This window comes from Tachypleus tridentatus, chromosome 10, assembly GCF_004210375.1.
Source record: "Tachypleus tridentatus isolate NWPU-2018 chromosome 10, ASM421037v1, whole genome shotgun sequence".
Taxonomy (NCBI): domain Eukaryota; kingdom Metazoa; phylum Arthropoda; class Merostomata; order Xiphosura; family Limulidae; genus Tachypleus; species Tachypleus tridentatus.
The window spans coordinates 114,803,992-114,818,158 of NC_134834.1; the positions used below are offsets into that span (position 1 = coordinate 114,803,992).

Sequence of the window (14,167 nt, forward strand, 5' to 3'; positions counted from 1 at the left end):
AGAATGCAAGACATTCATTACCTTGAACTTTGATTCTCTAGCTGTTTATGGATCATTTGTGGATATCCAGTTTCGTCATTTATATTTAAATAGTTTTATTTTCTAATACACATTTTAAAATATACATACAAATAAATTCTGTATGAAATTCCAAGGGGAATACCCCCTTTTTGCCTCCGCTGCGGACGTTTAAAAGCCTCTGTATGTTTGTCGCAATAATTCTATTTTAATTGAAAATTTGGAAAGTTAGTAAATAAATAGTGAAAGCACTGATTTACTTTTTTAAGTTTGAAAGATTAACAGATTAAAAATTTTGATTGTTGAAATAAAATTATCATTTTGCATCATATATTTTTTATAGTAAAATGAAATAAAAACTGTATGTGTATATGTATATTACATCTAACTAACTTATCAATTTGCTACATTTCACTTAATACTTTTTGTAAAGGTGCATAAGTTTAACAAATAAACTTTTCAGGAACTTTTATTTCCGGGAGAGGTCTCTTTGGAAGAACCAAAATACTTGGAACTTTTAAATATAAACCTTCTATGGTTGTTTTTAATTTTATGCACTAATTTGTATTAGAACAGTAAGGTAAAAATACCTTTATCATTTATTCTGATATTAGCTTGAATATTTAATTTTTAGATATGGTATTGCTGTGAATAAGTTGAAAGAAGGAACATATGTTTATGTATTAACTATTATACGAATAAAGTGAACAAATGTGACGTAGGCCTGATTTGCGCTTATAAGTTACAGATACTAAGTTGTTGACTTACAATTGTACTGTGTTAATGTCATAAGTACTTTTTTGTTTACTGGAAATACAGTACCAATATTAGGTAAAGAAATACTTTGCAGTTCTTAATTAATCTGCAGTATTAAGTACAGACATTAACATTTTAAAATGTGTGTAAACCATTTCTGCCATAATGAAATCTTTGAATTTGAGAAAAAATGTTTTAATCGTTTTGTTGTTGTTTTTTTCAGTGTGAGAGATCCTTACTGTAATTTTCAAATTCAATATATGTTACGCATAGTGTTATACCCAGTGTCTGAGTGTAAGGATGTGTGGCAGTCTTCTCCTTTAATGTTATAAAGACTTGTTGACGTGTCATAATTTAAAGTGTAGAAAGATAATGTGCCACTACATAATTACCCTTTTGGAAATACATTTGTTTTAAGAATGAAGGGAGGGTTTATTCATGGTCATGTTTCATATTTATTTATATTTGTGTCCCCTAGGCCTAACTATTTTTACTATTAAATATGATAACAGATGATGCACCAACACCAGTTTTAAACAACTCAGTCAGGTTTCCTCTAACTTTTTTTTTTTTAAAGAACATTTAGTAGATTTTAGCCTCTCCTCATATGACAACCCCACCTTTCTAATAACCCTTATCTGAACATTTACCAACAATTTAATGTCTTTTATAAGGTAAGGAGCCAAAGACTGAACAGAATATTCCAAATGTGGCCTAACCAGTGATCTCTATAATGAAATTATAACCTCTTTAGACTTGTATTAAATATTTGTGTAGATACAATCTAAAATCCTATTTTTCCTACCACTAGTAACAGCACACTGCTTGGAAGGGTTAAGAGACTGATCAATCTTTATACCAAGACCTCTTTCTTTCATAAAACTGTGAAGGTTATTTCTATCCAATGTACATTTATAATACAATTATGATAACCCACATACATTATCTACATAAAACTCATCTGCCATAAATTTACCTAACTCCCTAAATGATCTAAATCCTTTTGTAAATCAGTAACGTCCTCTTCATAGCCAGCAACACCCAAGACCTTAATATCATCTGTAAATTTAAATAATTTATTGACCATTTCTTTGTCTATGTCACAGGTGTAAATACAAAAAGCAGTGGTTCTAAGGCTGAGCCCTGAGATATCCCACTTGAAAAATTTATTAACCCAGCTATCTCATAATCATCTGATACTAGCCTTATTTTATCATCTTTATAGGTCATAGTCTATACAAACACATAATGAAGTAATAAATGACTGTTTAAAAATGTTCTACAGTCAGACAACAGAAACAACACTGAATAGAGTGTGGTAATAAAGGTCTGGATGTGACTTTGTGGTTAATGTACCAGACTGTGAAATGAAGGGTCCATTTTCATGTCCTCTGGCTACAAAACCATGCTGCACACACTCATGCTTTGGGTGCATTTTATAAGTGACAGATTATAAGATTCCACTGTTTCATTAAAAGTTATATTGGATGCTATTGAATAGCTGCTTCTGTCTAGTTTATCATTTGAAAAGTATGGAAGATAGATGTTGTTATGGAAGGTTAGTACAGATAGCTGTTGTACAGCTTTGTACTGATATCCAAAGCAACAACCAATAAAATATACAGTAGTTATCAAGCAGTGGAGCTTTATAAGAATAACAACAGCAGCAAGTCACAGTAAGTTATTGGTTATCCACAGGAGCATCATCTGGCAGTGAGGGGTTTGTCAGGCTTTAAATTAAACCTTATTTTGTTTCATATCTTTACAAGGCATTTCTAATCCCTTAATGATGTTATATTGTGCACTTTCTAATTACACTAAATACAATGGCATGCAATAAAGTCAAGAGAGTAATTAGGAAAACTATTTTTGAACTATTGATGAGTAGATTATTAAAAAATACTTCTCACAATGTAAGTTGTGCAGTAATTGCAAAATAAATTGAACATTATTGATATGAGGAAGAATGTTTACGTGTGATCATTGATGTGTTTAAGAATTTCACATTTTTGTTTATCCTCCTACCTTTAGATTTTTCTAACAAAGAAGAAGAGACAGAGCAGGCTATACCATCAACATGGGATCTCAACAATTTTGTTTGAAATGGAACAACCACCATTCAAATCTTGTTGGAGTGTTTGAAAAGTTGTTAGCCCAAGAGTCATTTGTAGATGTTACGTTAACTTGTGAAGGAAAGAAGTTAAAAGCACATCGTATTGTACTGTCTGCCTGTAGCCCTTTCTTTGAAAGCTTGTTTGAGGAAAATCCATGCAAGCATCCCATAATTGTTTTAAGAGATATGAAGTTTTGTGAACTTAAAGCAATCATTGACTTTATGTACCATGGAGAGGCAAGCATTTGTCAGGAGCAACTTCCTGTTCTTCTGAACACGCTAAGTTTCTTCAAGTTCGAGGTCTCGCAGAGATGTCGGGTCCTTCAACACACCAGTCTAGCGACAAAAAACACTGCCTAAAACCAATAGTTTGACAACATCTCACCAAAAGAGAAGTGTGGGAGATAAAGAAGGATTGAAGAACCCTATGATCAAACAGTCATCATCTTTCCTTCCTAATAACAAAGACAGTAGTGAAGTGTTGGTGAAGCATTACTCTTTTACTCATAAGGAAATAACCCATTCATCTGTAGACAAAAATCTAAGGAGAGACACATTAGGAGTTCCAGTAGAGGAATTGATAAAACCTTTGGTCTGCAACCACAGGATGATGTGTCGCAGCCAACTAGTTTCTTGGAACACTCATTAGTAATCAATAATGTAAGTTTGTAAGATAGGCTCTTCAGTTTCATTTGTTATTTCAATAAATAATGTGAAGTTGGTATTTCAGTGATTTTTAAGTAGTGAAAATAAAAACATTTAAATACCATGGGATTCTATAGTCAAAGATAAGATGATAGACACTACAATTTGACTCTTCAATAATCAATGAAAAACAATAAATACCCTTACCTATAAATTGATTTTTACAACACATGACCATTCCATTGGTAACAGGAATGCTTTATGTGATAACTGGAAACATTGCTAGAAACTTGTGATGAGGTGAGATAAGATGATGGGCAAATAAAATGTTCCATTTCAAACCCATTTGTGTAAATTTATATTATATTGAAAATAAAAACTTTTAATAAAGAAATGTCACTTATGAACATTTCTTGTTGTCATACCTACAGTTTCTACACATTTCTTGTTGTCATACCTACAGTTTCTACACATTTCTTGTTGTCGTACCTACAGTTTTAACGCCATTCTTGTTGTCGTACCTATTGTTTTTATACGTTTCTTCTTGTCGCACCTACAGTTTTCACACATTTATTGTTATCACACCTACAGTTTTTATGCGTTTCTTGTTATATGTACTATTTTGAAATCTTTTGTTGACTGCTTTTCATTCATAACCATTTATGTGTGTGTGTGTACAAGTGTTTTATGTATGTAATATTATGTGTTTATAGAACAAGGAAAATAAATTACATCTGGACTTGTCAGTGAATTATTGCTAACATGTTTCTATCTTCAACTTTTTAACATTTGATATTTGTATGGGTTTCCTACAAAAGTTGTAAGTATCCTGAAGAACAACAAAACTTAAACTTCTTCTCAGTAGTTGTTACGTATTTCCATAGAATGATGTCCGTGTACTGTACTGATTGAGAAAATATATCGATACAGCATTTCATATGTATTTTATTAGAATCAACAGAAAGACGTGACAGCAAGCAACAAACTGTGCAAAAATCTTGTAGCCATGGAGGGTGAGGAACCTCAGGTTAGGTTAACATCTTCTGCTAGTTTCTTCCAACATTCCCAGTCTCAAGATTCCTTTCCAGCTCTTTCTCCTTCTAGTTCAGGTATCAACATAAAACGTGAACCAGGTAGGACCATCTATATAAAATAACAAAAATTTATACACATGTAAAAAAATTCCTCTCTTCTTAACATATTAAACTTCATTCTTGGAATAATAATAACAGAATCTGATAATCACAAACAAATTTTAATTACATGTTATTTTTGTGACATTTTAAGAGATTGAATTAGAATTACAGAACACTAGAATAATTAACAACTCTTAAGGATCTGGACACATTTCATGTACCATCGTGTAATGTAATTAGTAATCATTATCTGTGGATCTGGACATGCTTAGTGTACCATAATGTAATGTAATCAGTAATCATTATCTATGGATCTGGACACATTTCATGTACCATTGTGTAATGTAATTAGTAATCATTATCTGTGGATCTGGACACATTTAGTATTCCATCATGCAATGTCATCAATAATCATTATCTGTGGATCTGGACATGCTTAGTGTACCATAATGTAATGTAATCAGTAATCATTATCTATGGATCTGGACACATTTTCTGTACCATTATGTAATGTAATCATCATCTATGGATCTGTACACATTTAGTGTACCATTATGTAATGTAATCATTATCTATGGATCTGGACACATTTTCTGTACCATTATGTAATGTAATCATTATCTATGGATCTGGACACATTTAGTGTACCATCATGTAATGTAATCATTATCTGTGGAACTGGACACATTTAGTGTACCATTATGTAATGTAATCATCATCTATGGATCTGGACACATTTAGTGTACCATTATGTAATGTAATCATCATCTATGGATCTGGACACATTTAGTGTACCATAATGCAATATAATCATCATCTATGGATCTGGACACATTTAGTGTACCATTATGTAATGTAATTATCATCTATGGATCTGGACACATTTAGTGTACCATAATGCAATATAATCATCATCTATGGATCTGGACACATTTAGTGTACCATTATGTAATGTAATTATCATCTATGGATCTGGACACATTTAGTGTACCATAATGCAATATAATCATCATCTATGGATCTGGACACATTTAGTGTACCATAATGCAATGTAATCATCATCTATGGATCTGGACACATTTAGTGTACCATAATGCAATGTAATCATCATCTGTGGAACTGGACACATTTAGTGTACCATTATGTAATGTAATTAGTAATTATTATCTGTGGAACTGGACACATTTAGTGCACCATTATCTAATGTAATCATTATCTGTGGAACTGGACACATTTAGTGTACCATTATGTAATGTAATCATTATCTATGGAACTGGACACATTTAGTGTACCATTATGAAATGTAATCATTATCTATGGAACTGGACACATTTAGTGTACCATTATGTAATGTAATTAGTAATTATTATCTGTGGAACTGGACACATTTAGTGCACCATTATCTAATGTAATCATTATCTGTGGAACTGGACACATTTAGTGTACCATTATGTAATGTAATCATTATCTATGGAACTGGACACATTTAGTGTACCATTATGAAATGTAATCATTATCTATGGAACTGGACACATTTAGTGCACCATAATGTAATGTGATTAGTAATTATTATCTGTGGAACCGGACACATTTAGTGCACCATTATCTAATGTAATCATTATCTGTGGAACCGGACACATTTAGTGTACCATTATGTAATGTAATCATTATTTGTGGAACTGGACACATTTAGTGTACCATTATGTAATGTAATCATTATCTGTGGAACTGGACACATTTAGTGTACCATTATGTAATGTAATCATTATCTGTGGAACTGGACACATTTAGTGTACCATTATGAAATGTAATCATTATCTATGGAACTGGACACATTTAGTGTACCATTATGTAATGTAACTTCTTAAGACTATTTTTTATACTTTAAAATGTTAATTTGCTAATACTTTTATCTTGTATCATTAAGTGCTAAGTTATGATGAGGAACTGTCTAATGTTGTTACGGAAACGAGATGTTCAACTTTTCCAAGCAACAAACAAAGCACCTTCTCACAGCAGCAACATGAAGGTATATTCTGTTAAACTATTGTATAGAAACAAAGATATTTTATTGTGCTGAAAGATAATAATTTCACCAATACAATCTCTTTTCAAACAATTCTGAATTTTATAGAACTGAAAGACAAATTTCTTTACAAGTTTTGAACAAAATTTTTAACAAATTTTATTTATATGTCTCTAAATTTTGAACATAATTTAGCAACAAATTCAACAATGTAGTGAAAAGTTTGAAAAATGTATTTTGAATTGTATTTTTTTCCATTCTTTATTTGTTAAACTTTCTTCACATTTACAACTAGAAGGTTCAGTACACTATTTAACTGTAGTATAAACAATAAGTAACTTCTTTCTCTTTTATGTTAAACTTACATAACTGATATATACAATAATTTTCTTCTTTCTGCTCTACTTCTAAAAATAACATAACTAATGCAAACAATCAGTCCATTGTTTCTGTTATACATGTTAAACGTACATAACTAATACAAACAATAAGTCCCTTGTTTCTGTTCTACATGTTAAACTTACATAACTAATACAAACAATCATTCCCTTGTTTCTGTTGTACATGTTAAACGTACATAACTAATACAAACAATAAGTCCCTTGTTTCTTTTGTACATGATAAACTTACATAACTGATATATACAATCATTCTGATCTTTCTGTTCTACTTTAAACTAACATAACTAGTACAAACAATCAGTTCCTTATTTCTGTTCTACATGTTAAACTTACATAACTAATACAAACAATCATTCTGCTGTTTTGTTCTACATGATAAACTTGCATAACTAATACAAACAATCATTCTGCTGTTTTTTGTTCTACATGTTAAACTTACATAGCTAATACAAACAATCATTCTGCTGTTTTGTTCTACATGTTAAACTTACATAGCTAATACAAACAATCATTCTGCTGTTTTTGTTCTACATGTTAAACTTACATAGCTAATACAAACAATCATTCTGCTGTTTTTGTTCTACATGTTAAACTTACATAGCTAATACAAACAATCATTCTGCTGTTTTTGTTCTACATGTTAAACTTACATAGCTAATACAAACAATCATTCTGCTGTTTTTTGTTCTACATGTTAAACTTACATAGCTAATACAAACAATCATTCTGCTGTTTTGTTCTACATGTTAAACTTACATAGCTAATACAAACAATCATTCTGTTGTTTTTGTTCTACATGTTAAACTTACATAGCTAATACAAACAATCATTCTGCTGTTTTTTTGTTCTACATGTTAAACTTACATAGCTAATACAAACAATCATTCTGCTGTTTTTGTTCTACATGTTAAACTTACATAGCTAATACAAACAATCATTCTGCTGTTTTTGTTCTACATGTTAAACTTACATAGCTAATACAAACAATCATTCTGCTGTTTCTGTTCTACTTGATAAATTTACATATGTAATACAAACAATCAGTCCCTTGTTTCTGTTATACGTGTTAAACTTACATAACTAATACAAACAATCAGTCCCTTGTTTCTGTTATACATGTTAAATTTACATATGTAATACAAACAATGAGTCCCTTGTTTCTGTTATACATGTTAAATTTACATATGTAATACAAACAATCAGTCCCTTGTTTCTGTTATACATGTTAAACTTACATAACTAATACAAACAATCATTCCCTTGTTTCTGTTGTACATGTTAAACGTACATAACTAATACAAACAATAAGTCCCTTGTTTCTTTTGTACATGATAAACTTACATAACTGATATATACAATCATTCTGATCTTTCTGTTCTACTTTTTAAACTAACATAACTAGTACAAACAATCAGTTCCTTATTTCTGTTCTACATGTTAAACTTACATAACTAATACAAACAATCATTCTGCTGTTTTGTTCTACATGATAAACTTGCATAACTAATACAAACAATCATTCTGTTGTTTTGTTCTACATGTTAAACTTACATAGCTAATACAAACAATCATTCTGCTGTTTTGTTCTACATGTTAAACTTACATAGCTAATACAAACAATCATTCTGCTGTTTTTGTTCTACATGTTAAACTTACATAGCTAATACAAACAATCATTCTGTTGTTTTGTTCTACATGTTAAACTTACATAGCTAATACAAACAATCATTCTGTTGTTTTTGTTCTACATGTTAAACTTACATAGCTAATACAAACAATCATTCTGCTGTTTTGTTCTACATGTTAAACTTACATAGCTAATACAAACAATCATTCTGCTGTTTTTTGTTCTACATGTTAAACTTACATAGCTAATACAAACAATCATTCTGCTGTTTTTGTTCTACATGTTAAACTTACATAGCTAATACAAACAATCATTCTGCTGTTTTTGTTCTACATGTTAAACTTACATAGCTAATACAAACAATCATTCTGCTGTTTTTTGTTCTACATGTTAAACTTACATAGCTAATACAAACAATCATTCTGCTGTTTCTGTTCTACTTGATAAATTTACATATGTAATACAAACAATCAGTCCCTTGTTTCTGTTATAATGCTGTTAAACTTACATAACTAATACAAACAATCAGTCCCTTGTTTCTGTTATACATGTTAAATTTACATATGTAATACAAACAATGAGTCCCTTGTTTCTGTTATACATGTTAAATTTACATATGTAATACAAACAATCAGTCCCTTGTTTCTGTTATACATGTTAAACTTACATAACTAATACAAATAATCAGTCCCTTGTTTCTGTTATACATGTTAAACTTACATAACTAATACAAACAATCAGTCCCTTGTTTCTGTTATACATGTTAAAGGTACATAACTAATACAAACAATCAGTCCCTTGTTTATTTTGTACATGTTAAACTTACATAACTAATACAAACAATCAGTCCCTTGTTTCTTTTGTACATGTTAAACTTACATAACTAATACAAACAATCAGTCCCTTGTTTCTTTTGTACATGTTAAACTTACATAACTAATACAAACAATTAGTCTCTTGTTTCTGTTATACATGTTAAACGTATTGGTTTCATATGATTTAACAGTTTTTCCTTGTTGTCATTGTTTTTTTTTTTGTCATCAAAATATCAAGGATTTTATTATTTGTATTACAGAACTTTATATAATGGTTTTAATTTTGTTATTTGTGTTTTAGTGTGTCCTTTGCAGTGTCTCTCTGTGGTACATTAGTATGACTTCGGTTTTATAAGCCTTATCCAGGTTTCGAGCACCCATGGTCAGCAAAGCTCTGATAGTACATTATATAGCTTTTCTCTCTACTACAAACAAGTCCTATACAGAGTTATTTTCCATTTCAGTAACAAACTATCCCACCAAATTTTATCATCATGGAAGATGGAGAAACAACATTAGGAGCTATCATCACCTCAGATATGAACGTGATCCTCTTTCTAGAAGGCCCATGTGTCCAGTCTGTGGAAAGACATTTTATAATGTTAGTAACTGTAAGCCATCTGGAGATTCATCTTATACTGAGGAAAAAGTTTTCCTGTCCTTTTGCATGAGGACTTTCTCATGGAAAACCACACTCATGACCCATCTTCGTTGCTTTTCATAATCAGGAGCCTGACCCTTCACAGTTTACTGGAACTTGAATGACTTTTTACAGCCAATCTGTTTTACACTAGTCATTGTTACATCAGTTCTTTTCTCAGTGTAGGTAGTTATTTATATAGAAGTTTACTTCAAGAAATATTTATAGATATTGAAATACAGCTTGACGATGGAATTTCACTTGTAGATAAAGTGTGTATTTGTATTTTATCCTAAGTGTAGTCTATACTATATGTTATCCAAAGTAAATATCTAAGTTTTTTTAAATATTGATAATAAGAAATTTTAAAACATAGTTCACAGTAACATGTACATAATAAAACCAAACTTTTTGTGTGAGATTAATATTATTGCAGATGCGTGGGAAATAATGATAGCCCTTTCAGATGTAATGGTAGAATAAAATATTTTGTAACAGTTACTCGAAGGTTACAAATATTGTTAATATACCAGTTTGCAAAATAAACCTAACATGAACTAACAGTAGATGTATGCTATTCGATTACCAACCTGGTGCAACTTTGTTAACACTACATTAACATGTAGATATTTATTGTTATCAACATTAATTTGATGTGCACCTGTCACTAGTGAACACGGAACTTGATAGAGATGTTATCAATATTAATGTGATGTGCACCTGTATCTAGTGAACACAGAACTTCTGATAGAGATGTTATCAACATTAATTTGATGTGCACCTGTATCTAGTGAGCATGGAACTTCTGATAGAGATGTTATCAATATTAATGTGATGTGCACCTGTATCTAGTGAACGCGGAACTTCTGATAGAGATGTTATCAATATTAATGTGATGTGCACCTGTATCTAGTGAGCATGGAACTTCTGATAGAGATGTTATCAATATTAACTTGATGTGCACCTGTCACTAGTGAACACGAACTTCTGATAGAGATATTATCAATATTAACTTGATGTGCACCTGTACCTAGTGAACATGGTACTTCTGATGGAGTTGTTATCAATATTAACTTGATGTGCACCTGTACCTAGTGAGCACTGAACTTCTGATAGAGATGTCATAAATATGAACTTGATGTGCACCTGTACCTAGTGAGCACGGAACTTCTGATAGAGATGTTATCAATATTAACTTGATGTGCATCTGTCAAGTGAACACTGAACTTCTTGATAGAGATGTTTTCAACCTTAACTTGATGTGCACCTGTCACTAGTGAACGCGGAACTCTGATAGAGATGTTATCAATATTAATGTGATGTGCACCTGTATCTAGTGAACGGAACTTCTGATAGAGATGTTATCAATATTAATGTGATGTGCACCTGTATCTAGTGAGCATGGAACTTCTGATAGAGATGTTATCAATATTAACTTGATGTGCACCTGTCACTAGTGAACACGTGAACTTCTGATAGAGATATTATCAATATTAACTTCATGCACCTGTACTAGTGAACATGGTACTTCTGATGGAGATGTTATCAATATTAACTTGATGTGCACCTGTACCTAGTGAGCACTGAACTTCTGATAGAGATGTCATAAATATGAACTTGATGTGCACCTGTACCTAGTGAACACGGAACTTCTGATAGAGATGTTATCAATATTAACTTGATGTGCATCTGTCACAAGTGAACACTGAACTTCTGATAGAGATGTTATCAATATTAACTTGATGTGCACCTGTCACAAGTGAACACTGAACTTCTGATAGAGATGTTTTCAACCTTAACTTGATGTGCACCTGTCACTAGTGAACACGGAACTTCTGATAGAGATGTTATCAACATTAACTTGATGTGCATCTGTCACAAGTGAACACTGAACTTGATAGAGATGTTATCAATATTAACTTGATGTGCACCTGTCACTAGTGAACACGGAACTTCTGATAGAGATGTTATCAATATTAACTTGATGTGCACCTGCACCTAGTGAACACGGAACTTCTGATAGATATGTTATCAATATTAATGTGATGTGCACCTGTATCTAGTGAACACGGAACTTCTGATAGAGATGTTATCAACATTAACTTGATGTGCACCTGTCACTAGTGAACACTGAACTTCTGATAGAGATGTTATCAACCTTAACGTGATGTGCACCTGTCACTAGTGAGCACTGAACTTCTGATAGAGATGTTATCAATATTAACTTGATGTGCACCTGTCACTAATGAACACTGAACTTCTGATAGAGATGTTATCAACCTTAACTTGATGTGCACCTGTCACTAGTGAGCACTTAACTTCTGATAGAGATGTTATCAATATTAATGTGATGTTTACCTGTACCTAGTGAACATGGAACTTCTGATGGAGATGTTATCAATATTAACTTGATGTGCACCTATCACGAGTGAACACTGAACTTCTGATAGAGGTGTTATCAATATTAACTTGACATATATCTTGGAAGTTTGTGAACACTGAACTTCTGATAGAGATGTTATCAATATTAACTTGATGTGCACCTGTCACTAGTGAACATGGTACTTCTGATAGAGATGTTATCAACATTAACTTGATGTGCACCTGTACCTAGTGAACATGGTACTTCTGATAGAGATGTTTTCAACCTTAACTTGATGTGCACCTGTCACTAGTGAACACGGAACTTCTGATAGAGATGTTATCAACATTAACTTGATGTGCATCTGTCACAAGTGAACACTGAACTCTGATATAGATGTTATCAATATTAACTTGATGTGCACCTGTCACCTAGTGAACACGGAACTTCTGATAGAGATGTTATCAATATTAACTTGATGTGCACCTGCACCTAGTGAACACGAACTTCTGATAGATATGTTATCAATATTAATGTGATGTGCACCTGTATCTAGTGAACACGGAACTTCTGATAGAGATGTTATCAACATTAACTTGATGTGCACCTGTCACTAGTGAACACTGAATTCTGATAGAGATGTTATCAACCTTAACGTGATGTGCACCTGTCACTAGTGAGCACTGAACTTCTGATAGAGATGTTATCAATATTAACTTGATGTGCACCTGTCACTAATGAACACTGAACTCTGATAGAGATGTTATCAATATTAACTTGATGTGCACCTGTCACTAGTGAGCACTTAACTTCTGATAGAGATGTTATCAATATTAATGTGATGTTCACCTGTACCTAGTGAACATGGAACTTCTGATGGAGATGTTATCAATATTAACTTGATGTGCACCTATCACGAGTGAACACTGAACTTCTGATAGAGGTGTTATCAATATTAACTTGACATATATCTTGGAAGTTTGTGAACACTGAACTCTGATAGAGATGTTATCAATATTAACTTGATGTGCACCTGTCACTAGTGAACATGGTACTCTGATAGAGATGTTATCAACATTAACTTGATGTGCACCTGTACCTAGTGAACATGGAACTTCTGATAGAGATGTTATCAACATTAACTTGATGTGCACCTGTCACTAGTGAACACTGAACTTCTGATAGAGGTGTTATCAATATTAACTTGACATATATCTTGGAAGTTTGTGAACACGTAATTTCTAGAAAATAAATGGTAATTTTCATTTATGTTACATGTTTGTGTAAATACTAGTTACTGCATTAGTTTCCAGTGTTTGTGCTTTATCTAAAGGAATGTTTCTTCATCATGCAAACATCCCATATTCTCTTGAAGGTTTGTGAGTTTGTCTCTGACATAATGAAAATATATTTTTACCAAATTATCTCTTTAGTGTAAAGCTATTGATTTGTAGAGAATCACATATTTTGTACAGAAAATCTGTGGCTGTTGAGATTTATGTAGTAACTTGAGATACAAAAATGTACAGAAGTCTACCTTGGAACTGTCCACCTAAAACCCATTTTATTTTGTTTGAAAGACCTCTGATTAAGAACTTTTGTGTATCCTACTGTTTACAGTTCAAGTG

General features: G+C 31.8%; 1 protein-coding gene and 1 pseudogene across 2 annotated transcripts; both read left to right on the forward strand.

Annotated features, from left to right (window-relative positions):
• The first annotated feature begins 481 nt into the window (after positions 1-481).
• Positions 482-11,150, forward strand: LOC143230114 (uncharacterized). Of its 2 annotated transcripts, none has more exons than XM_076463164.1 (5): positions 482-598; positions 2,806-3,547; positions 4,485-4,665; positions 6,596-6,697; positions 10,002-11,150. In XM_076463164.1, the coding sequence occupies exons 3-5, from the start codon at positions 4,539-4,541 to the stop codon at positions 10,259-10,261; spliced, it is 489 nt and encodes a 162-aa protein (XP_076319279.1). In that variant the 5' UTR covers positions 482-598; positions 2,806-3,547; positions 4,485-4,538; the 3' UTR covers positions 10,262-11,150. The 2 variants fall into 2 exon arrangements, with proteins under 2 accessions (XP_076319279.1, XP_076319278.1); XM_076463163.1 differs by having other exon boundaries at positions 529-849.
• Positions 2,852-3,247, forward strand: LOC143228454 (longitudinals lacking protein-like pseudogene; annotated as a pseudogene).
• Positions 11,151-14,167: the final 3,017 nt, after the last annotated feature.